A 26702-nucleotide genomic window follows, 5' to 3' on the forward strand; every position below is an offset into this window, starting at 1 on the left:
ACTCATGATCTGGTGAAAGTTTCTCCACCAATCACCAAAATAGTCATCTTCTATCATAAACAGTTTTTGGTGTAGAAATTCTTAATGAGGCAAAGGTCTAAAAGGTATAGCTTAACAAAGCTGCTCTTAAAGTTACTGCATCCTCCACCAATGGTCTAGTCAGGCCAGAGTAGTCCAGCTTGTTCATCCGAACATGAAGAGGAGAAAACTAAGATGTTTAAAGAGTTAAAAAAAAAGGGGTAGAAGAAGGGTAGCCTTTTAAAGTTTTTTTCTTTTTTCTTCTTTTAATTCTCTACCTTAGCATAACATTCTGACCCATCCATCCATCCTCCTACACCAGCTCCATCCCTGCAGGCTTGGCTGCAGAGAATGCAGAAAAAAGAAGGGGGATTTAGAGCCTCCCTTTTCCCTCTTTTTCTCTTCAACTTTTCAGCCAACATAAGCAGCGTTTAGCACATTCAGTACCCCAAATGGCAACGAATGAGGGAAGCAGTGGGGGCTCCTCTTTTGTCCGTCTGGTTACCCCTTTTATTTACTCTGGATTTACGGAGGGGTCTTTGCCGACTCTGGGACCACATGCTTTTGACACATACACAATCTCCTTCCCGTACACACACGCACAAATGCAAAGAGGCTCTATTCACCCTGGTGGAACAGCTAGCCCTCTGTTGCTCCATGCTGACTGAGGATTACCATCCTCTTGCTACTACCACATGCTAGCAATATGCTTCGTGCTCATGCAAGAAGACCCTAATCCCTTTAATGATAAAACATACTTGACCATCCGTTTTTCTTTATTTAAGTAAGCCATCGGGACGTTTTTGTTTCTCTGTGTGAACGCACCATATGGTGTGCAGCACTTGCTTAGATCCATACAGTAGATGAGGGCTCTAAACGGAACAGTCTCAGTTTGCACGGCAGTACCACAGCCTCCGTTTCACGCTGATTATTTCCTGATCTGTGCTTAAACAAGCAGCAGCCCCCTTTGCACTGGACCATAAAACAACAGCTTAGTAAACAGCAAGCATGCTGACAAATTGGTGGCGCTCAGGCCGGAGTCATTAACAGCCTTAAAACCTGTCAGAGCAATTACAACAAACTCTCTCCCTCAGCGAGTCCACCCGCCAAACTCAGATGTTGCTGCCCGCCTCTTGTCTGCTGCCCTCCCCCGTTACTGCTGGGACACATGGCTGAAGGTGTGAGAAAACACAACCCTCTCGTCTCGTTTTTGTTATTTCTCTGAAAGCATCCCAGTGAAATGAAGACAAACATCTATGTGAAAAACACAGCTGTATCTGAGTCCTGAGGACTGCAACTGAGAGATTCATCTTGCATGAGAGGATGAGAGGTAATGTCGGGTTGTCTCCCCCCAAAAAACACATCATTAAGTGTACCCTTAAATGAAGTGGAATAAGAGCTTTTAATTAGATGTTGTTTTCTGTGTGTGGGGAAGTGAGGCAGTCAAGCAGTAAGAAAGGCGTAAAGGGAAGGACAAAGTGAAGTGTGTGTGTGTGTGTGTGTGTGTATGTGTAGAGGGGGTCTTGCTCATCAGCTCTTGTACAGTACCTCCCTTCTCTGCCCCTTTTTCTAAGCCCCCTAAACCTGCCATCGGTCAGATATCTCTATGTCGTCCCTGGAATGTTGGAGATAACTATCGCTTTCTATCTCCTTTTCATGGTTACATGGATAGGTGATAGAAAGGGAGGATGGAGGCTATTTTACCTTATAACCAGCCTCCCACTTTGGCTTTTTTGCCCTGGAGCCAAAGAAAAGAAGCTGATTGAGAACTAAGAAGGAGGCAAGGTGGGGAAACTATTATATATATATATATATATATATATATATATATATATATATATATATATATATATATATATATATATATATATATACACACGTTTTTTTTTTTACCCGTATAAACAACTCTACCTCTCTTAATCCTTTGATATATTAAAGCTTTGCCAAAAGCCTGAAATATTCCTGTAATTAAACCTACATTAAAAAATACAACATAATCTGGGACTTTTGTTCGGTTTCTCTGGATCCACATTTTTCTGAAAATGTCCAAATCTAATCAAATTTCAGTGATTATATTTGGACATAAAACACATAAACCCATTTTTACCACCTTTACACATCCTCATCCTATTCGGCCATTTTCTTTGCAAAATTACAAGAGCAATAGGGTTATCTTAAAAAAAAACCAAAAAAAAAAAACCTCTCAGTTAGTTTTAGGGTTGACTTTGAATATGCCATTCTTACTAATGAAAATGCTTTCAGTATCAAAAAGCCATCATTGCTCTGGCTGTTTTATCTCAAGTCTTTTACAGTTTCTACAAATGTACTAATTCAGAATTGTTGTATTAAGCTCCATTTCTTTCTACAGAAAGTCTAATGAGCTTCAATCCATTTGAGGATGAAGTGAAGCATCCAAAATCATGATTTGTTTACCATAATTTTCTTTGTTGGGTCTTCCTGATGCTGTTTGTTCACTTATTATCTCTAACAAACCCCTGAGACTATGCAGAAAATCTAAGTGATACTGAGGTTAAATTACACAGATATCTACTTATTCCCAGTTCTTCATGAACATAGATGTGGATTTTTTTTTTATACAGATGCAGACTTAGATTACTCATACTTGTCTTTTGTTCATCTCTGACATAGGGGGGCAGTGATCTCAGCAGGGATACCAAGATTTTTAGATTTTTATTTATAAAAAACTGGCTTATACAAATGTTAATATATAAGCTATAATGGAGTTTGATCTATATTAGATCTATAAAGGAATAAGACATTTGAAAGTTTTATTAGAGAAGCAAAATAGTTGGAAAACGAAAAACTAAAATAAAGATGTATGGAAGAAAGGAGGCAGGCTGTCGAAGATGTCAGGACCTAATTTGCATGAATGGCAAAGGGCTAAATTGCAGGGGATGGGGGAGCTACCTCACTCCTTTTTTTGGGAGGGGGATATAAAAGGGAGTTTTGATGCCCATGACTGCCCCTCACTCAGAAGACAAGGATCAGTGGCTAATGGAGGGCTTTGGGTCTCCAGCAGACATTTCACACTTTCTGCCTCCCTGACAACTCCACCCTGCTGCCTCTAACCCCTGAACACTGCAGAAAAAGCTGCTGCTGGTGTTTTTCCCCACTTTTAAAATTACATTTTAGCTCTTTAAAAGAGAAAACAAGTAAAATCACAAACCCTCACATGTAAAATTGCAAACCATGACTATCTATGTCTCGATGTGGCTTTTCAAAGGGGGTAAACCTGCATTTCAGTCCAATACACTCCATAATTTATAACTGATACAACTCAAAGAAAAAACAAAGCTATGTGTACCAGGAGAACAATATTTAAGTCCAAAGGTTTGATGCTACATTAAATATTGAAGAATAGGTATTTCCCTAAAGTAATTTGATCTCTGTTGAACTGAAACAAGGGTTATCATTAGTAAAGCAAGCTGTTTCAGAGCTTTTCTCTTCTGCCTCCTAAAAAATATAGCTAAGTTGCTTGTCTTTGGAATGATAATGTTATAAAAGATGGGAATAAAGAGGTAAGATGGAGCAAAAAGAAAACAAAGAAGCTTTACGGAGAATGTAGGGATTCTCTACCCTCACTTCCTCACTGTATGAAAAAAAACAACTAAAATAAGACCATATGAAACACAGAGGTGGCAGCATTGTGCTATTGGGATTCTCTTTTTGACAATAAAAAGAAATCAATGTACACAACTACAAAGCAAAAAAGAAGGGGGCTTAGATGGGAGCATGATTCTTGAATGACACAGAATCAAACTGGATAACCAGAGCTCCATGGTTCCTTCTACAGGTAATGTAGGCAAAAGAAAGCGTTTCGATTTTATGTCGTTATCAGCTTATTGTTAAATAATTTGTTTATTTTTTTTTACATTTTTTTGGCATGGACAGGAAAGCTGGTCAATGGAGCTACACCCAGGGCCATCCCGGGAGAAAAAAATCTTGTATATATGCAAAATCCTACATCATAAGTGACTCTTATTTTTTATTGCTGGACAGCAACAATAGTTTCAGGATAAGAAATGCATGCTTCATACATAAAGGGAGCAAAAAAAAAACATTTATTGAAAATTTAATAGACTTTTGATGGACAAGGTGATCAAAGACAGAATTAGCAGGTATGTCAGACCTCTACTCTTAACGCTTTGTGGTTGAAAGAGTAAATTAAATAAAAGGTTTATAAATCAACAAGTCAACCATCAGATTTTAGCCTCTGCTCAGCAGCCCTCTCATCAGCCAAATGCCATCGTTTTTTTTTTTCCTCCCTGCTCTTTTTTTCCACACAAATGTCCTGGAGGCAGGGAACAAAGCGAGCAGAACTGATTACTGCACTGTTGCTCCGCTCCGCCAGTCTAAACTCTGTTTGGCTTCCTAATGAGCTCACTAAAAACCCAATTCATCACCCATAACCCTTCTCAACCTGCCTTGAAATCCCCCATTATAGAAAGTCAAGGACAGTCCGTTTACAGGCTTTGGGCTGGGGTCGGGGGCTCCAAGGGGTGCATGGCAGTGGTTGTGATAATCATTCAGTAGATATTTTGACACGATCCATTCTCATGTGGCATGTCAAGCAAATTCTAATTTGGTCCACCTTCCTCCTCAAACTCCATCAGTGTGGATAGCCTCTTGAAAAAGTGTTAGCACCCCTTTTCTCTTGTTCTACATTTGGCTATAGCTACCCCTTCACATGTATCCTATTGGGATGTGATTTTATGTGATAAAACAACACATATTGAAAAACAACTTCAAAAACTTTATTGTAAGAAATGTAAAGATTTTGGCCTCTATTTTTATTCAGCCACACTATCAGAACTTTGCAGTATCAGTCTGCAAAAAGACTGAGGATTACCTGTCTGAAAGCATGATGTCTCATAGCATGATGCTGCCAACACCATGCATCACCATAGGCAGATGTTTAGTGCTAAATTTGGTTTAGCACCTTTATATGAATGTATGTAGTGTCCCCTATGTTACTATAAGTAAACTACTATGGGGAGTTTTTATTATTGCAGTGTTTTATACAAAAAATAAATACTTAAATCTTCTATTCAAGCATAACAAATTGATCAGAAAGTGCTGCTCTAAGTTCCCTTATCTTTTATGCTCTCCCTTCATTTTGCAGAACCGGTCTGGGCAGAGGAATGTCCGGCCTGGTGGCTGCAGCAGCGGGAATGTCCTTGTTCAAGTCAGCTTTCACACCAGAGATTTCAAGTTTAATACCCTTTCCTCCCTTTCCTGCAAAGTCAGGAATGTGGAGGGAATGTAGCAGGGAGGGGGGGGCGATTCCTATTAAGGCAAAGAGAGATGCGCAACGCAGGGAGATTATCAAAGGTGTATAATAAAGAGCTAAGAAGGTGGGAAAAGCGCTCAGAAACCAAAGTCTGTTGGTTGGAGGGAGGGGTCACAGACTGAAAGGAGGGGGCTGGGGGGGGCATTGGGTTGGAGTAAACTCCCACTGTTCCTCATTACATGGAGCTGAAATGATCCTCCTGACACCTGGGCTGTAACCAAGAGATTACTGAATTGATGAATCCTTGGTTTAAAATGCAGCTGTTTTATTCTGCTTTACTAATTAATTCTTCTTCCAATAATGTATTGATTAAGCGTAGCCCCTGATAAAGTTCAAACTGAGGAAGAGTCCTCCAGGGGCTTTGGGTTGGCCTGCTGCAGAGAGTCAATGAAAACTTCCTCCCTTCACCTGCATCTGTCTCTCTCTGTCAGTGCAGTTTACCCTCATAAATTAGTCAGATCAGTGAGGAGCTGATACTGTCTGCCCTCTCGCTGATATATTTCCCTGTTATTTTGAAGCAATCATGTCCACACAAATGCAGATGGGCTTTTTGATAAGTCCATTGCATACAACTAGAGGAAACATTAAACGGATGTGCCAAAAGGAGTTCAAACAAATTCATTTACCTAAACATTTTTCCTTTGCTCTTTTTTGCACCACTCCTTGTTATTCTGAGCCTAGAAGGGAATTACAGCATGCAGAACGAGAGCATATCATTTCACAACCCTACTCTTACATTTTTTTCATCGCTGTATTTTTCCTAACGTTGGAGAATAACAGCCTGATCAACAGAGGGTAGAGAAGGTATCTCCTGGGAGCCAACTAGCAGAGAAATCAGATTCAGCTTTATATGAGAATTTGATGCTCATGTCTTGCCAAGACCCCTCACCTACAGGCTTCCTTACAAGTCTATAACCAGGGACCACTGTCCTCCAGAGGAGCTTAAAACAAATTCACATATTCTTATAGGAAGCAAAAGCATTTTTTCACTTTCATTTCTTTTTCTCAGCTCCATGATACAATCTCAACATGGAAACAACAATGCAAAGAAATGAAGTTTGATCTTTCTAACAATAGGAGCAAATTTGATTTTGTTTCAGTATAAAATAAAATGGACCTCTCTAACACACTATTAATACATAGTGACAAATAACTTGTGACTGAATGAGGAGGGAAGAGTCAGTTAAAAGCCTTTTTCAATATTAGATCTAATGAAAAAGTGAATGAATTATGAGGGGAGAAGGAAAAAACATAATTAGAAGGTGGAAGTAGAGCTTAATACATTTACCCAGGACTATTTCCTTTCGTTAATGGGGCTGCAGCAAGCAAAGAGGTGGTTTTCACCAGGCCAGTATTGACTGTGCACTCTGGTCCTTAAGGTAAATCCAGCAGGTCATTTCATTAAGGCCCAATTCCATGGCACTAATTTTGATTTGAAGCACTCAACAGCTGTTGTCATGTAGACACTGAAATCAGTGAGTTCAGATGGATGCTAGCTTATTGCTTTTAAAAATAGGTTTAATACAAATATATCTACAGTCATGTGCAAATTAGTTGACAAACCGGGTTAAAGGTTTCCAGAAATTTTAAAATAAACAATGTTTTATAGCAGGAACATAATCTAACTCTAGAAAGAATAGAAATATTGAATAAAAATATTGATTTGAGAAAAAGAAAATCAGTTAGGAAAGTAATTTTTAATAAACATAAAACTTGTCTATTTTTCTTTGTTTTACATGTTGAGCAGAATTTATAGAAACGCTCATTAGTAATCCACATATTTCATTCTTTTGTGTATAATTATGGCATTTAACAGATCAGTAGGCCATGACCCTCCTGGACAAAACAAAATGTACTTGGAGTTTAGCTGAAACTGTGGTTTGGTTAAAGGAGTCTAAGATTAACTACTAATCAATTACTTTCTGTTTTCCTGAGGTTTAACTACGAATTGACAGAGAAACCATTTCTTTCTGCTGCTTCTTGAAATGGGAAACACAAGTAAGCATGCTGTTCAATGAGGTTTAGGTGCACACATAAGTGATGAAATAACTACTATAATCTAGCTACTCAACAAAACCTGCTTAAACATTCAGGTAGAGTGACAAATGAAACTTTTGCAAGTAGAATTGTGTAATTGTGTGTAAGAAGAAATCTGTGGAAAATCTGTTTCCACCTGCAACTTAACATTACTATTCCTTATGAGAAATCAGCGAGGAGGGGGAGCCCTTCTTGTGAAGCTGGTTATTAGCATCACTCCACAACCCTGAGTTTATGAAGCTCTCCATCGTCTTTTTCTTTCACCCCGCTCCCTTTTCTTATTCTTTTTATTTAGTGAATTTTCAATTTTCCCCCCTCACATCACCCTTCTGCAATAGCATCAGTGCCGGCGATCCTGCATCGGTACCCAGCTCTACAATACCCTCAAGCCCACTCTCCGAGACGCTCACTAGGGAGCCCTGAGAGCTTGGCCAGCCCTAGAGCTTCCCGCAGCCCACCGCTCACTCCCCACGAGACTAAAATCAAAGAGATGGGCCTTAAACTCTAACCAAGGGTATAATGAGGGTGCTCCAAAGAACAATAAGCATATACTCCAAAGGAAAACGGAGAGCAGGGCTACAAAAGAGTGAGAGAGATAACTATAGGAATTTTGGCCCGACAGTGTTTCTTAAGAAGTGAACAAAAACAGAGAGCAGATGAGGAAAAAATAATTAATAACCTAGCCGTACATTGCTATGGGAGTGAGGGCAAAGGGCCACAGCCAATGGCAATGGTAGCCTGGGCCATGAATCTCCACAACCAAATATCTGAACGTAAAACAACAATTGCCACATGCCCCCCTAAACTGAAGGGAGCCAAAAGGAGCACGACTAATTTCTGCACAACAATGGGCCTAAATGAGCGCCCACACAATGGCAGGTGCTTTGAATAGCAGCAGACCCTTGCAGCTGGGATCTTCTCCTTCTTCACTCCAAGGTATTCGGGTCTGGCTTGCTTAACCTCTCATTTTCAACCAGGCTTCCTTATTGACTCATAAAGGATTAAACCGATCTCATGGGAGGCCGGAGCAAAGCGAGGCAGCCGAGCCTGTGAGGCAAAACTCTCAGCAAGTGGAGCTGTTTTTGCTTACATGTTGTGTAGCTTCACTTTCTTACCATCACCCATCAACTTTCAAACCATGGTTTGTTATCATCCCATTTTTTGTATAGTTTCCCAGATTTCCCATTTTCTCTGTTGGCGGAAAGCTTGCGTTTGTTGTGCAGCTGCTTTGGTTGTCCTGTAAGCCATGGCGCAGTGGAAAAGGCAGTTTTCCCCCCACCTTTAAGAACATTCTTTTTGGGGTCATGAGGTCAGGATTCGCAGATGTCTCCTGCAGACACTCAGTTGTCTAAGGACTCCATCCCTGGGAGTAAGTATTTGCAACAATACAGATTTTACCCTCACACTTTAAAAAAAGAGGCATTATTTTTATCTTGCTTTTTCTTTGCTCATTGTTTTATTCCTGAATGAAGCAATGGAGTGAGTGTAGTTTTTCCGAGGTGGAGATTTGTGCACAGAGATAATGAAAGAAAGCACTGGTTATCACAAGATAGTAGTGTGTTTTTTTTCTGTCTGCACTCATTTCTTAAAGCGCTAGCTGTCTCCATAAGCTTCCTCCAATTGTTTAAATGGGGCCTTAGTCATCCTCGCCATGAGGGAAAGATCCTTTTAAAGGTCTTTCTCTTATTTAGTGTGTGCTGTTGCCAGGAGAGAAAAATGAAACCATGTAGTAACTGTCCTGTCAAATAAAAAAAGAACCTTTGAGTAAGCAAGGTTGAAGCTAAACAGAGTGACCCTAAATGAACAGAGGGAAAATATTTGAACTAGAGCGAGGGTTTCCAAAGTGTGGTACGAGTTCAGCTGGTGGTACTGGGATGCCTTTTGCAGTACACAGAGGAAAATCCTGCACAACTAAATTTGCAGGGCAAATAGCTGAGATAGGCTAAAATGTCCTTTAAAGATGCTGATCTCTGATTCAAAAATGTCTACAAAAAGAAATTGCTATTTAAAAAAGGAATATTTTCCTTTTTGATGGACGGACAGATGGACGGATGGATAACACTAACAAATCTCAAAGATCAATAGTATGGTTGGAATTGTTACTTTTACTAGACGAACTATTCTATCCCAATGTTTGTTTTCTGTACGCATAATGCATGTATTTAAAAACAGGATGGAAAGAATTCACTCTGTAATGAAGTAACATCCATTAGTTGAGTTTGCATTAACAGATGTAGTGGCAGTAAGGCAATTTTTTTCTTTTTAATAAAATTTTAATTCTTACCGTAATTGAAATCTTAAAATACTATCACAAAATATAAACTGCATACTGCCCTTATCTAGTTGCAATAACATGAAGCCCAAGTACTTTGCTACTTTGTATCAGCAAGTCTGGAAATAAAATCCCACTGTCGACACAAGCTAATAGCAGTGGATGTGCATTTATAGTGGTCTCCTTTACTTGTCATTGCTATTTTGCAACCAAATGTTCCCTCTGCTTGTAACCCATCCCTTAAGGAGCAGTGAGCAGCTTGCAGCAGCAGGGGGGCATTGTGGGGTAAAGGGTATAGCTTAGGAACCAAGAATGACTTTCTTAAGTTCTAACTACTAATCTTTCAACCTCTACTCCTCTGATGTTTTGGAACACCAAAGGAACATGTTCACAGAGTTTGAAGTAGACATAAACAGCTAAAACTGCAAGTGAAATGTGTATTGCTGCAGCCATATTAGATTTTGGATCAGCAAATGTGAAAATGCTCAATTATTTCTATATTGAATTTCTGACTCAGTTTCTTGCGCATTTACATTAACTTGGAATTAGAATATTGATAAGTTAAGCATGTGGTATGTTTTCATGTTAAGTAGTTAAACTCTTGTTGTGGTAGTTTTATATCTCCTCTTGTTACAACATTTTGAGAACCAGTGGTAGTGCCTCAATCTGTGCAAAAATAGTAAAGAGGGGAATTGCGCAGTCAAATGGTTTCAATAAAAGCAAATCATCATTTCTTCTATTCAGGGTTGGAGCATAACATTGCTAAAGATTGCACAATTTAACATGCAAGTTTTGCCTGAAAACATGGAAAACTGTGTAATTGGAGCAGCCTTTTAAAAACCCGGCAACAAGCTCTCCTTGAAAATCTTTGTTCTTTTCATCTTGCATCCTTTTTTTTCCTCTTTTCTTCGTTTGATATGGTTTTTTCATTTTTTCTTCCTTCTCCCCCCTCCAAACATCTCTCTGTATCCTACAAATTGATATCGCTCTAAATGAATTATGGTAAATGCATAATGAAGGTTTTCTCAGCTTCCGCCCCGCAGCCAGCCAGGATGCAGCATCTCGTTTGGTGTGTTTGATTCGTTTTGTTGCGCATTTAGCCCCAGCGTTCCTTCGGAGTGCTCTCTGCTCCAGGGATGCAAATAAGAAATTATCCTTGCTGACTAACATGGCTAATACCTCCTCTGGGGTAATCAAAAATTATTAGGCGCTTGCTTCCAATAAACATTAGGGCTCGTGGCACTAAACACTATCAAATTGCTCACTCTTCCTCCTCTCAAATAGCCATAAAATGAGTGAACAAAAGTGATCAGGTGTGGAAAAAGCACCCTGGCTGCATGAAAAACCGAGAGACCGCGGGACTCCTATTATTCCAAAAAACACAGCCCTTTGGCTTTAAGAGTCATTAAAGCATGTACTAGAGTGGGAATCAGACGAGAAAATGAGCTTATCTTGCATAATGCCCTCATAAGCTTTGCATAAACGTAAAAGATGAACGCGTGAAAATCAGCAGCAGAGAGAAGAGACCAGGATTGTAACACACTTGCTTTATCATCCTCCCACTCTTTTCGACTGTAGCAGCATGTTAAAGTGCTACCTGTAGGGTACAGCTGCTATGCTGCAGTTCCACGTATGCTCCTTAGTGTAAACTTTAGTTTAGACTTTGAGAAAAACCACACAGCCGGTGAACAAGCTGCAGCTAGCCTCACTAAGCCACTCTGCTAAACTGTGTGCTGTTTTTTTTGGAGAAACCTTTACCGTGTTGCAGGGTTTTAGACATTAGGGGGAGGAGAACTGGGAGGGTGGGGGTGGGAGAGGAGATTAAAGAGCCAAGGGAGGCTGAAGAAAGAAAGGAGAGTAAAAGAGCACAAGGCCCATTGGTCAAACACAAAGGTGAAGATGGGAAAGGACATTTGAAGTCAGGGCTCTACTCCAACTAAGTACACCTTAAACAGCCCAGAGTAAGCTGGCAGTCAGGGCTTTTTGGAGTTTCCCCGCAGGTGTGCCTTTGACAGACTTGGCTTCTGTGACCCCTCTCCAATGTGCAATGGGGCCCGGATTTGGACACAGAAATCAGCGGCATCTCACAGCCTCTGCCTCTCATTCTCTGTCTGTCTGCATACACTCACAGAGAGGCTGTCAAACAAGAGGAAAACAAATCTAATGTGCTAGAGAAATTGGATTATCACCTCTCAAAGGTGACTTCTTGCCTGAACCCCCCTTTGGGCAAAGCCCTCTGAGACAAGACAAAATAAATTCCTGGCAAAACACTCTCGGCCTCTCAAGAACCAAGGTTCTGTCATCTTTGTGAAAATTCAACGGCAGCATCATTAATGGACACGGAGATGTCCTCTGGGACACGTGCTGAAATCCCTTTTAGCCATATTACATCAGACCCCTGTGCACTCCACATCACCACCACATACAATGGCGTAATCAGCAGGAGAACATGGGCGTGTAAACCTGCTATTATGAACTGATACAACATGCCCACACTCTGTTGTTTTTGTTGATTAAAGCCTCTGTGTAAAGGAGAAAAAAAAAAACACTGCTGGTAATTTCTGATTGCATGCCAAAAAGACTATCTGAGTTTCTCATCTCAACTCAAGCGAATCTCAGATTTCCAAATCTTCAGCTACAACGCCTTGCAAAAGTATTCACATCCCGTCCCTGTTTAACCAGTTTAAAAACATCAATATAATTATTGTGTAAGAGACAAAAGAAAACCGCACATATTTGTGAAGTGAAAGAAAAAAGAAAAAGTATGTTAGTTCATTTTTTTTCTACAACCAACAGGATTCAATAAATATAATTCAACTTTGTGTAATTATTTTTCTTGTGTGAAGGCAACAGCCAGGTGATCTGAACTTACTGTACTGACCAAAATACAACAAGCCTTGTGCGGTGGTCAAATAGCACCAGCAATACTCTGACCATCCCCATGTTTAAATATAGTGGTGGTAAAATCATGCTGTGGGGAAACTATTCACCAGCGAATATGGACAATGACGCTTAGAGGTTCTGTATCATAATTTCTTAAGCCTTCCGACGCTAATTAAAACATATATTTGATAAAATATGAAATATGTTTTCTGATTCTATTTATCCAACCCAGAAGAAAGCTGCTTGTCTTCACCTCTACATCACCCCATGAGTGCCACCTATTTCATGATGTGACTTACTTTTTCAGGACGTAAAAGACTGTTCACAGCTACAAAGCAAAGGTTTCTATGAACAAATCTGCTAAGTACATACTGTAAAGACTTACAGCATAAAGAGATTCTATGAAATTCCCTCAAGAAACATATGAAAGTATATACTCAAAAGATTTATAGGTAACAAAAATTAAAAAAGACAAAGTATTGTTAGCACTTTTGTTGGGTATTTCAAAACTCAAAGGGAAACATATGAGGGTGTACTAGAGTGGGAATCAGACTAGAAAATGAGCTTATGGGAGGAAGGAAAAAAAACATCTCCCCAAAGCTTTTGCCTTAATGGTGCAAAGCAGACATTCTCGTCAGCTGCTGTCAGAATAATCTGGGTAATTTTTTCCCTATGTTCTCCAAACATTAGTTTGCACATTAGGCTGACCCAGTTAATGTGCCTTTCCTGCTCTGCAGAAAACCCAGTTTCAGGCAGAGCTAGGCCGGGTTAGCCAGGTCGCGCCAAGGGCCTGTTCATGATTACGGACCAGAGGGACAAGGCCTCATATAGCACTCCGGCAAAGACGAAAGGGGAAAGGAGAAGATGTGAAAAGGGAAAGCTAGATTGAAGGGCAAGGGGTGATGGTGATGTAGTGGGAAGGCTGTACCGTACTAGCAGTCCTCAGTCGCGTTACAATCCACATTCTTTCATTGTTTTAAGCCATAACAACAGGTTAAGAAGAAAGACAGAGACAGAAAGAAAGGAACAGAGAGCGGAAGGGAGGAAGGAAAGAGGGATCTGAGGAAGCCGATCATTCTCTTTAATCACATTTTGGATGAGTGCCAGGTAGTCTGCAGCACTGAAGGCGAGACAGAGAGGGGTGAAAGTGGAGAGAAGTGTGAGGAAAGGGGAGAGAGCGGGAAAGGGATGGAGAAACAAATGGAAAAAGAGGTGGAGAGAAGATGGAGAGAGAAAGACAAGACTGAACCCCTTTGGAACAACTTGAAGAGCACTGATGTTTTAGCTACCGTGCACATTCTCCCTCATGTGTGTGAGTGTGCACGGCATTCGTTCCCGTAAATGCCCACGAATGCTGAATCTAGCAAGAATCTGGTGTTAGGGCAGAGCCAGGGAGAGATCCATTTTAAAACTATGTGCATTAACTATAGTTTTCCCCATAGGTTAAGCACTCCACATGAATAATTTAGCCTCTTTTATGCTAATGGGATCATGAACGTATCCCCTCTGTACCGTGTTTTCTGCCCCCCTTCTTTGCAGCAACTCCTCTCAGCTTTCAGTAGTTGCCCTGCCCCTTCCCAACAAACAATCAGACAGACGTTCTGCAACCGATGGGGAGGCAGTCACCTGACCAACACACTAGCTTTCACACAGAGAGAAGAATGAAGTTGCGCAAAATGTATAAAGAAGCACTGAAGCACTGTTATCCTCATTAGCGGAGTTTTCTTCAGCTTGTTTCCTGCTCACTCATTGTAACGGTTTATAAGTTTTGATGCACATCATGGTTACGCTGTGAGAAATGTTTATGGCTATTTATGGCTAATGCTGCCAAGAAGTTTCTTTTTCATGCTGTGTCTTCTCACATTCTCTAATTGTCTGAGCCTGTGTGTTTTCTGCTGATGATGGAAGGGTTTATAAATCATGTATTTACAATGCTGTGAAAAAGTATTTACCTCTTCAATGCTTTTCTTTTTACACTTAAATGTTTCAGAACATTAAATTTGATCATTTGACAAATAAAGAACCTCGATCACACCAAAATGGAGTTATTAATAAAACCTTATTAATGTAATCATTGTTTTAAAAACAGTGTTTTTTTATCAGTTTGTGTGGTGAATATAAATTTGCTTTTGTATCTAAAGTATTTAAGTGGGCTTTTTCTGTATGCTGTTTATCCAGCCAGTTTCACACATTGAGAATGCATACACACCCTTGTTGCTTCAGCATTGTATTATCGTGAGATTAGGCCACTGTGTAAAAATTATCAGTGCTTCAACAGCTGGGCGAGAGAACCATGAAACAGCGGGCCGTGGGTCTGCTTTATTGTTTATCTGTTGTTTATGGGCTAGTGTTCAGCTTTAATTACTACACTAAATTAAACTCTAACAGGCACTTAAAGGGAGCCGGCTAACACAAGCCATGGTCATACATTCACACACACGTGCGAACAGTCACAAACTATATATTTTATACACACAGACACACCTCAAAGATCCCAGGAGAGCTGGAGTACTGGCCACTAAAATTCAACAAGACTTCCATCTTGTGTTTAGCAGAGATTTGGGTTGAATAATGTTTTGGATTCTCTACCAGCATTTCTTGAACATTTTAAGTACCAGGCAGAGCTGCCAAAAGCAAAGTCAAAGCCAAAGGTCCTAAAAATGCTTTATTCAACAAGCCATGCTCATGCTGGGACACCAGGAGTCGTGTCCCCGCCAGCAGTGACCCTTTCTAGTGAGCTAAACCACAAAGACCACGCTGAGTGGGGCCCCTAGCCGGGGCCAAGGGGGTTCACCGCACTCCCCACATATACACACACGCAAATGTACCACAACACCATCAAGCGCAGCACGCTCCCTTGGAGCTGAACACTCAAGCTTCTCCCTCCCTTTTCTCTCCATCTCCGCCTCTCTAGGTCTCTCTGGGGAGCCTGTCTATCCGCACAGCGTGGGGATTGTTCAATTGCTGAGAAAATGTACAAAATGCTTTCTCCTCTCTTCTGTTGAGCCATTTCCATTTACAGTAGATTCTGGGAATGGTGCAGAAATCCCCTTTGCCCAGCACTCAAGATGTCATTGTGCATTTGGTATCCATGCATAACTAATAATTACAAGTGGGGACTGTAACATAGGCATGCAAACCCTTGAACTTAATCATATGCACATACAGGAAGCAAGGCAGGAGTGTTACCTATTACACTGAATAAGTGTTGTTAACTTTTTGATGCTCGAGATTTAGATATATTTATTTGAAGCCCTGTTACACATTTAATAGCCTAATAAATTTGTGTTAATCAAATGTAGTTATTTATATTATGTTATAAAGTTGATTTTTGGAGATTTATTTTATTTTAATAATCAATTTCTTTCCTTCTTTTTTGAAACCGGTTCCTTTTACCTGGGCTGGACGAGGAGCCAAGTTTGTTTGACCAAAAGCCAAAGAGAGCAGGATGATAAAAGGGTTAAAATAATTTAATAGCGACAATTAAACCTAATTTAGCTGCCAACATGTTTGTTTTTTTTTCAAAAGAAAGGGTTTTCCTTTCCTATAATAACAGATGGGATCATTTAGAGATTTTTAAATTCTACTGCAATGCAAACTGGAAGTATCTCTTTAGTGAATCAAATAAGATTAAGCTTTTTCACTAACAAACACCATAGGCGATTTTGGTGTGAAACAAAGGATGAATATGTAAAAAAGAATGTTATCCCCACTGTTAAGCATGGCAGAGGATGTATGATGCACTGAACTCAGAATTGTGTGTTTGGTGTGACTAAGTATGCATCATATCTTATCATGTTTAGCTCCATCGCATCAATGACTGCTAAAAATGCTGACAGCTGCCTAGAAACAAATCTTATCGTAAGGTGCACACTTTCATCAGATTCAACTTCCATCTAACTGAAGTCTCTGAAGTTTTAAATCATTTTGGAGGAGCTACAAAGAACTGATAAATTTTGGTCTAAAACTCCATCTGAAACGGAAACGTCCAAATACATCCTAATAATCATTATTTATAATTTTATTTATTTATTTTTTAAAAAGGAAACAACAATATTCCACTGTCCTACCCTTTTAATCAAGCAAATCTGATTTGGTGTTTTACTTTAAAAATGAAAACAAATAAGGTTTACAGACTTTATGTGTTTTCGCACACATTATGACTAATTCTGAAACGGAAAAAAATGTGTTTACAATTATCTTGAGACTCAACTATGTTTACTATATTGAAAGTTAATCTAAGCTGCTCTGAAATGTATTGGTTTAAAAAGTATAATTTTTCTTATTGGGTAAAGTGGCCCCCTCCTTCCTGGGCACAATTCCAACAGGAGGCGGTCCTAGCACACCCAAATAATGAAGAAAAATGCTAGGTGTGTTGCACCCTTAATAGGTATTCTATTACTTGCAAGTTGCATCAATATTTAATGAGGTTGGTGTCCGATTTGTATATAATTTATCACTGCTAAATCAAATGTGTATTTTACTGTTTTTGTGCAACATTTTATCACTTCTATCAGTTCTACATTCCACATTTTAAAACAACTTTAACATAGAAAAGAGCGCCAGGAAAGCTACTTTGGCACGTTAGATTGAAAGCAGAATCAAAATTGCTAATTTTATAACATAGTCAAAACTGGACTGAGTTGTTCCACATGAATTACATTATATTTATACAGTTTAAATTTAGAAAATCAATCAAATGTAAACAAAACATAAAAAAAAAAGTTAAAATGGTGTAGCTGACTCCCTCCTACATCCAAATAAGTCAAAAAGTGGGGCTTAAATGAGGGAAAAACCTATATGAGGAAACTGGACAATGTCCAACTTCCTATAAATAAAGCCTCAGTATTTTAGATTGCAGTGGGCTGGAGCGTATTAATTGTTTTTCGTGCCACAGGCACTGATAAAATGTATCTATCAAGATGGCAGGACAATTCAATGTTTCTCTTGGCACTGTGCATCTTCCACAATTTTTTACTCTCCTCCCTAAGTATAGACCATCCACTCTTTCCTCAACCAAATGATCCTGACTGTCACCCCTTTTAAGATGAGCCAAGCTGTTGAAGACCCCATTATCAAAGTAAAGCACACAATTCAAGTTTTCTTGGTTGGACTCGAGAGTGCAGACTACAATTTTAATGGTGAAATGTACTGAGAACGTAGGGGAGTTCATGCGTGCTTTGGAGCAGAGCGAGGAGTGGGAGAGGAGGGGAAGGTGGAGAGGTTGGAGCGGGAAGGCTCAGTCAGAATGGAAGGGCCAGAGTCGAGAGTCAGCGAGCGCTTCAAGCGTTAACGTAATTGCAAGAATGTGAAAAATGAGGCGGCGGGGCTCCCGAGTGAAGCGAAAGGTCAGAGCATGCCTCACACAAAACAACTGGCTAGAGGACGGCCTCATTAGACCATTAAATCAGTTGCCCTTGGTCCCATTCTCTTTTATTTGCTGTGCCTGCTATTTTTTTTTCTTTCTTTAATTTCTATTTTGAATTTTAGTTCTATTCTCATCTCTTAGCTGCATGCTGCATGAACTATCCAGAAGAGCTGGATGTTGCATTTAGCATGATTTAGCCTTGGTCAGCGTGGGCCCATCGCATGGGGGTGTACCGTAACTGTCTTTGGCTAGCATTGATCTGCTGTTACTGGATACGGTGGGGAAAGGAGTCGATAAGTGCTCTGTGGATTACAGGTCACTTGTACTTATGTGTGTAAGATAATCAATAGGCAGTGCATTTCTTTCTCTGAGTCCCACCCACCCCCACCCCCATTCTCTTTTGGCTCCTCGTGCTCTCCAAACCCACTTGCACTTACAAGGAGACATGTACAAACTTTTTGGTATCATCTGGTTTTTGACTTTTTTCTTCTCTCATTTGGAAGCCCTAAGGTACCCCTTCATTTTTTTTTTGTCTATTCACATTAACATACCACAAACTTTAATGTATTTTTATTAGAGTATCATAAAACAGCTAAATTCAATGTAAAGCATGATTTATAAGTAGGAAAGTGATACCTAGTTCTATATTTTTGCATGAAAACATAAATCTGAAAAGTGTATCCTTCAGTCAGCCTATCTGAGTCAATTCTGTTTAGAACCAACTTTCATCTCAAGTCTTTAACACTTTCTTATGTATGCTTCCAAGATCCCCCCTGTCCCTGCTGAAGGAAAGTGCTTTGGGTGAGGAAGCAGTGTTATTTCTTTACCTCACAAGACCTTTGCATATAGACAAAAATGATTAATTTAGGTGTTGTTGGCTATAGCACTGTTAGCGCTATTTACAAACCTTTGATTATTCCTACATAAATTGAAGCAAGCTAGATTGGTTTTGCTGGCTCCAAAAATAAAAAAAAGTAGGAGCAGCAGAAAAATACTGTGGGGATTCTTTTTCAACAGGATGGGAACGCTTGTGAGATTGTTGAATATTATCTTTCAGGGTATCAGAGTAGCGCAGGCTGAATAGAAATTTTTCTTTACAGTTTTGCACTACTCTGCATTGATCTACCACATAAAATATTATTGGAGTTCGTGGTAAATGCTGATTGGGTTTTGGTATGAATACTTTGCAATGCTATGTGTGACTCAAACTAAATAGTTGTCTGTGCACTCTGTATAACCTCGACAGAAACAAACAACCATATTGGGTGTCCCTTTTTCATTAATCATCTCTGCACAGACACCCAATCAAGCCTTACTATCACTGCCTTCATCATTCCTAACTAGCCTGACATCAGAATATGATCCATCTACTTCTGAAGCATCCAACCACAAATGTCGTCTGTGGCCTCAAGTCTGTGGTCAGTAATGGTTCAAAAGCTGCAACAAAAATGTTTCTGTCTGGACAGCAGGAGATGATATAAACACCACATAGGACACAATAGATCCATCAATACATGTGATAGTTTATTGACAAAGCGATAGTCTCAACTAATGCAAGAGTCCCCACTTGGTGAAGGAGTTTATGAAGATAAACTGGATGGATTTTGTAAGTAAAAGCATGTAACATTAGTGGGTTTGATGAAGAGAGAGAGTTGTAGAGAGGCCCATAACGGCAAGTATTTCTTCGAAAGAAGAAAAGAAGAGGGTGCAGTCAAGGCAAAATGTCAGTGCATTTGGTCTCGCCTTTAAACTTACCAAAAAGCCTATTATTTCTCCAGTTTACGTGTCAAAACTGGTACACACCGTGACCAAAATACTAACAGGAGGACAGCTGTGGCACATGCTATTTAATGAATTCAAATAGTCTTGTTTTGAAACGCATTATTAGTGTTTGGCATGTCAAGTGGGAGATAACACCGAACACAAGACACTATGAGACGTGATTATGAGCTTTTGTGTGGGCAAAGTTAATATGGTTCACATTCAACCGGGAACTGGCAGAAAAATACTATTAATCACCAGCTTTTATTTAGCTCTTGTAATAACAAGATCTTGAAAAGCCTGTTCTGAGGCTGGTACATTAAAACAGCTGTTGTTCAGGTTTATGCCTGAGCCGTACCGCAGATGAGCGTTTGCTATCAGGTTTGACTGTTCAGATGGACAGCAGTAAAAAAAAGAAAGTCTGAGATATCTTGGCGAAAACCTCTATCGCAATGCACATCCTTCCCTGAATTAAGATGCTTTATTCCTTTAAGTGATTTAAAGTTCCTTATAAAAGTATTTACTGCCCTAAATCTTCAACAATTTGTCCCAATTACAATCAAAATGTAGATTCTGGAGTTTTATGTAATAGAAATGTCTTTTATTAAATCCTCTATGTACTATTTTTGTTTTCAGTTATTGCATAAAATCCAATTAGGAGATACCAAAGTTTGTAATTGAAATGTGTTAAAAAGTAAACGGCAACTTAAAGGGGTTTAAATCCTTTATAAGGCACTGTATTTTGTGTAAAAAAGGTAAAGTAAATTTGATCACCCCCTTTTAAGTGTGTTAGTGCTCCTGCATGATGGCTATTTCAGTGCTAGCTCACCTTGTTCGCTGCTGTTGTCGCCGCTCTGTGAAGCATGTCCCCCGCTGGAGGGCCCCGGTGTGCCAGCTGAATGTGTGGAGGTGGCGTCATCGTGGTCTCTCCAGGAAGCTGGGTTCTAAAGGGTTTAAAAAAGGGAGAAAGTAAGCGTGGGAGCCATGCATCCATCCGTGCATCCAACAGCATTCCCAATCCAAGCCACAAACCACAAGACAAGACATAAATGGGGAAAGACAGATGGGGGAGAAAGAAGATATAAAGAGAGGATGTCCAAATTAGTTCTCTAAAAATATAAAAAAGACATCTCTAAGGCAACGTAAGGGTGCTTAGCATGCTTATCTTATTCTGGCAAGGTAAAGAGTCCCCATGGTTAGTTCAAAGCCAGCAGAAAATCAAAGAAGCTACAATAATCATGGGTAAATAGAGAGCAAATGATGCTCCAATACAGTTGGCTATAAGTCAAAGTGCTGTAATCAAAGTGTTTCATTAAGGCATGAGAGAAAAACACAGCACTGCTAATGTGGCAGCTGACATTGAGAGCTGTACGGCTGTAAGCTTTAAGGCTTGTGAATAATCATCTAAACACATATGGCACATATAACCGATTGACACTTCCGTGTTAAGACAGAAATACAGAGGTAAAAAGTCCAAACACACCACAGCTGCCATTAATCATTACTACTGTCAGAAATGAAAATAAGATATGGCAGCGACTCTCCTGCTAATCTACCAAAAATGCTTTCACACCCACTCTGACATACACAAACGCTCACAACAGCATGCAAAAATACACTTAATCTTTAACGATAATGATATATTATGGATGTATACATATTCACTTTTAGGTATACACACAGACTTCAAAGATGTGTCCATAAACAAATTTTCCTCTCTCCTTTCCTTCCTCTTGCCTTTTATTCTCTTAATTTTCTTCCTCTCTCTCCTGGTCTTTCCTACTGCCCCGTTAGTGCATATGGGGAAACAGGATTTTCTATTGTACAGGAAGGGCTTTATCAGCCACACGAAGGCAGGCTAGAGGTGGAATTTCCTTTGCCATTCAGGCAATAGCCGGACAGACTGTCACGTCACACACAGACTCGATGAAACGCACACCAGCTGATACAGCCTGGTTGCTCACGCAACCCTCTTTAGTTGTACCCAATTTAACGTGTCACCTGAGCATGATGACAAAATGTTGGCTCTGATGTTGTTTGTGGGGGAGCGGGGGGGACCCCGAGAGAAGCAGATCCTTGAGCAGAACCCAAGCTAAACAAACACATGCCTGTGCCCAGGCTTCCCACAAACCTCAACCCACTTCTCAGTTCCCGCTATTGGTTTTTTCTTCTCCAAATACACAGACATGTATACAAAACTAAAGGGAAAATGAATATGCAGAGAAGAGCATTCCAAGAGATTTTTTTTACCATTCTGTCCAGCTTCAGTCTTTGAAAAAAAAAGTCCTTTTCTCTGTTGTCTCACCACAGAGTAGTCTCCCTGCCTGCCTGTTGTGGTACTGGAGTCAAAGTGAGCCGTACTGGAGCAGGAGAGACAGGACAGGGCACAGACACTAACTGAGGTTTGAAAAGCCGAACTCCCTAGGGAACAGAGTCCTGATGTGCTGCTGCTTGTTCTCCTGCGGAGGCAAGTCCGGCCGCCGTGGCTTGTGAACGGGGCCCTTTTATCTGCTAAGTTTTTTGAGGAAAGGCGGGCTGCTTTCTCAAACAGCTTGGAGCTGAAAACAGCAGACAGAAACACACAAGACCCTTCAGACTCAGGGCCCCACTCGAGGCCTACTCAGCGTCAGCTGTTTGCCGGATGGCAATCAGATGAAGAGCTTGGAGAATTACTCAGAAGAGGGGTGAGAAGACAGGGCGAACAATAAACCCTGCGTTGGTTTTAACCCTGAGGAGTGAGCCCAGAGTGTCCCTGCCTCTGCTCTGATTGTATCGTGTTCACTCCCGGGGCCACTGCTCAACACATGGCAGCCAGGGCTGTTGTTAAAGTAATTTTTCAGTTGATCTCAACAGTGTGTATGGTAAATAAAATCACTAATGTGGGAAAAGCCCATCAATCCCATCGCCTTTGTCAAATGCAGCGCAAAAGGAAGGAAGAAAGAGTGGTGAAAATCCCAGACTCCCCGAGTGCATTATGTATTTAAGGAGAGTTCGGCTGTGTGCTCTCAGGATGAGCTGTTGTTGTGCTATTAGAAGAAAATGACTGGGTTTTACTTCCTCACAGTGATGGCGAGGCAGAGGACTGAGCTGAAGATCCATGCTGGCTTACTTATTCTATCTGAGCTTCTCCAGCCACAGCATGGCTTTAATGCAACAGCCAAATCGATAGGACTTAATTTAGCTATCATTGCAGAGTAATGTGTCATTTTTAATGGTGCTGGCACTAAATTAAATTCAAAGACACCTCAGCTAATGGCATAAAAGGGAATGATATTTTGCTGTGATTTGCTACCCTGTGGATTTAATGTGCCTGTATGCTGAGATATAGATGGAGATTTGTTAGCTTCCCTCTTAAAGAGGAAAAGGAGAACTGCAGCACTTTAAGATGGAGTAATAATAATACAGAGGATACTTTGCACTAGAGCACACCCACCTTACTTTTAAAGAGGTAGTTCATGATTTTTAATTAAGTCAAACGTCTCGGTTAGATTGGTTCTGCTGGCTAGTGGCTAACAGCTAACAGAGTGCTAACAAGTATTTTAAATGCCTTAAATATTTTCAGTCTAAAAGAATCATAAACAGTTTATCCAACCTCTATTCTACTGACCTTTAAATCTAATTTGATTATCAGCTGCTCATTTAATCTCATATTTCATAAGGCCCAGCTATTTCTAAGTAAAGTGCACAATCACAATCAGAAGTGATAAGGTGTGATGTGTGATCTTATAAAAAGGATATAAAAATAAACAAAATAATAAGTGACATAATGGTATGTGGGAGCAAATTGACATGGAGTCCAGTTCCATGTCAGATTATGGTGCCGATTACTAAGGAAATCAATTCTAGTTGATCTGAGAATATGTTTTAATGCTGGTTTTTTGGACGACGGTGTAGGTAAGATATCACCTCCTTTGAACCTTCTATCAGAATGGAGCTATCCCTCCTATACCGGCAATCCAGGCTAATCTCACAAACTTGTCAGCAAAACGAGATCCCAAATATCAAAACAAGTGTGTTTTAACTTTCCATGTTACATGAAGCAACAAAAGCAACAGCCTCTCCTCCCAATGAATTATTTAGAAGTCCTCCTCAAGCTGCAGCGGGTGCATCATCAGACGCTGTGCAACACAAACACACACAACCATTTTGTCACAAACCCTGTGGGTCTGGTAAAGTTCAAACAAGTTGCAAGGAAAAAGAGATTGTGTCACCCAAATAGTCTTCAACATACACCAAAACACGGAGGAAGCAGCAAATGCCTCAAGCCCATGTGACTATTCCCTAAAGCTGGGCATAATTAGGAGTCAAACATGGTTCACTCCATGCTCTTCACTAATTGTGTTAAAGAGCAGTGTTACTAGGAGGAGGAGGAGGTGGAGAATCCTGGCAGGCAACTGATACACACACAAACCTCTAACGTATGCACAAATATACACAACAGGACTAGATAGAGAGCATGATACAAAGAAGCCAAGTCTCTGGGGACAAGCTTTTGCTGGTCTTTGCAACTGCTGGCTGATAATACAAGTTGTAATTAATATAAAAGCAGGAGACAATATGGGAAGAGGGGCTGGCAGTTCAGCCGGGCCACAAGAGAGCAAGGAGAAGGCTGCTGTCCCCAGTTTCTCATTTACAAACACCTGCCCAGTACAATTTTACTTTCCCTCACTGCAGTCTGCCTATATCCCTAGGAATTTCAAATAAATTGATTTAGCTGCAGCATTGAATTTCACTTTAATTCCCTGGAAACCTGAAGAGGAAAGGGGAAAGTTTCTTTGTGCTGTAGGAGCATACAAGCACAAGGAGTGACTAAAATTGTATATGCTGCAGCTACATGGATGAACATGCACGGAACATCTAACAGGGCAGTAAATCATATAGAGGGCTGACACCTCAAGATGCATCTTGACATTAACAGAGAAGGAAATAAAATCAGCTTTAATTTTTTTATTCTTGCTGTTGATGGGTTAGGCTCATGATTACATTCAGCTCCTTCAGGAAAGTGCCAGAGCAACTCTTCTGAGCTCTTTAAAACAACCTCAATTATCCAGGAATATAAAGAGTCTTTAATTTAGCAGCTAATGAATCACAACAGTGAGTTAGAAACAGGAGTGATGAACTGGTTGCAGTGAATCAAACCTTCTTTTAATCACGTTTGCACGAGCCATAATATACAAGCAAACATATCTTCAGGGAAAAAAAATTTTTTTTTAACGTGACTCCAGCATTTAGCATAAATGTAAATGTCATCACCTAAATATAATAGACATATAAATGTCATTATTAAACTGACATTTGATTTTATTAGTTCCTCCAAATAAGTCTTAAAAATAAATTCTTAGTACAATCATTAGTTGCTTAGCATAGAATTTAATGAAAGTGAGATGATGAAAGTTTGTGGTATTTAAATGTGTGCAGTGAGTGTATTGCTTTCTTTTTTAAGCAAAAACTAGGTGGAGTTTAGAAGATGCAACAGGTGAGCATGTTTAGAAATGTTTAACAACGAGGATCTGCAGGTGAGTCATAACCAAAACGGGCATCTAAAGTCATAAAATTCAGTAATCATAACACTAAAAGGAAAAGGAATAATTCAATAATGAACTGAGAACGAGGCCACCAACTTGGTGCAGAACTGAACCAAGCGCCTATCTCCACTGAATAGACTTAGAATGAGCTATTTCATTCGCTTTCTAACTTTACAGCAAAGCCCCTTGAACCTGCACCGAAGAATCCAAACAGAAACGGTTTGTTTTCCTTTCTCCAAAGCCTGCCATGCACTGCTGAGATAAGCTGCACTATAACTATGGGAATCAGTGAAACTCCCCGAGGAAAGCTTTGCAAAACAAAGCAGGAGAGCCCTGCAAAGCATGCTGAAATTCTATGAAAATTTTGAAACTGTGCAGGAATTGATTCAGTTCTACTAATTTGTACAAATAAAAGGGAAAGGGGGAGCCATATGCTAATAAGAAGGCACAATGGCACAAGAAGACATAAAGACTAATTCATTAGAGCAGATAATACTCAGAGACTGTTAATTGTAATTGTCACTCTAATTGGATGAAGCCCAAAGAAAAAAAAAGAAATTTTAGTCATTAATTAGAGACATGAAAGTGCACACAGTGGCCATATACAAAAACTCCACTGCTCTGTGAGGGTATTTTTTTTTCTTATCAGTCTTTGTGTAATCCGGCATCTTTTTCTTTCCCTAAATAGGACAGAGTGGATATGAGGAGGGGGCAATGAGATGGGAAGCCCTGGGTGGGCTTACATGTCTGAGATAGCCAAGGCAGGCGAGTAAGGGAAATCAACAGTGTCAGCAAGGCCTCATCCTGTTCTCACTATACCATAATCCAATCATCTGCAAGACAGTGCTGCATTCAAGTGTAAATAAAAACGTGCTTATTATTCTCCACCATCAGGTATGAGGAGGAGAGGCAGAAACAGGGGAAGGAGACACTCAGTGAAGAGTCTCATCATCTACAGAAAAACCAACTTTCTTTTCCAAATGAGATGTAGCCTGGAGCTATATTATTAAAAATGCATATCAAAGCAAAAAGAGGGAAAAAATGGACGTGAGAGATTCTAACTAAATAAATTAGCATATCTAACTATCAAATCGCCTTCCTCTCCTCAGTGAGACAAGGACAGAAATGAATAATAAATCAGAGCCAGAGTGAACAAACAGAAGGGTAAAAAAATACTTTTGTAAATTGTAGATGCAGCTCTTTTTAATGATAGAAATATCAACAAATCTTCTCAAAAACACCATCTATATCACAATATCTATCTTTATAATAATAACTTTTATACATTCATATAACAAACAGTTATGCAACTCAGGAAAAAAGAGACCACAGCAAATGTTTCTGTTTCTATAATTGTACTATATGTATCTATGCAATGTTTAGCTTTATTTAATAAACTGCTGATGACATTTATCCCAAATTTTAAAATAGCTTTTGTGCATTTGTTTATAGATAATGACAAATGCTCAAAATTAGAGATTATGCCTTTTTCAGACCCTTTAAGGAAGAAGAGAACAGTTCACATAC

General features: G+C 39.8%; 1 protein-coding gene across 8 annotated transcripts in view; it reads right to left on the bottom strand.

The window, feature by feature from the left end:
- Positions 1 to 26702, bottom strand: part of meis2 (Meis homeobox 2) — a 90549-nt gene that overhangs the window by 57732 nt on the left and 6115 nt on the right. For all 8 annotated transcript variants that reach the window (XM_015390160.1, XM_015390182.1, XM_015390149.1 and 5 more), the window contains exon 7: positions 20480 to 20594. In XM_015390160.1, coding sequence (XP_015245646.1) covers positions 20480 to 20594 — 115 coding nt within the window. The remainder of the gene's footprint in view (positions 1 to 20479; positions 20595 to 26702) is intronic.

Source organism: Cyprinodon variegatus, unplaced genomic scaffold (genome assembly GCF_000732505.1).
Source record: "Cyprinodon variegatus isolate N-32 unplaced genomic scaffold, C_variegatus-1.0 Scaffold21, whole genome shotgun sequence".
Taxonomy (NCBI): Eukaryota; Metazoa; Chordata; class Actinopteri; order Cyprinodontiformes; family Cyprinodontidae; genus Cyprinodon; species Cyprinodon variegatus.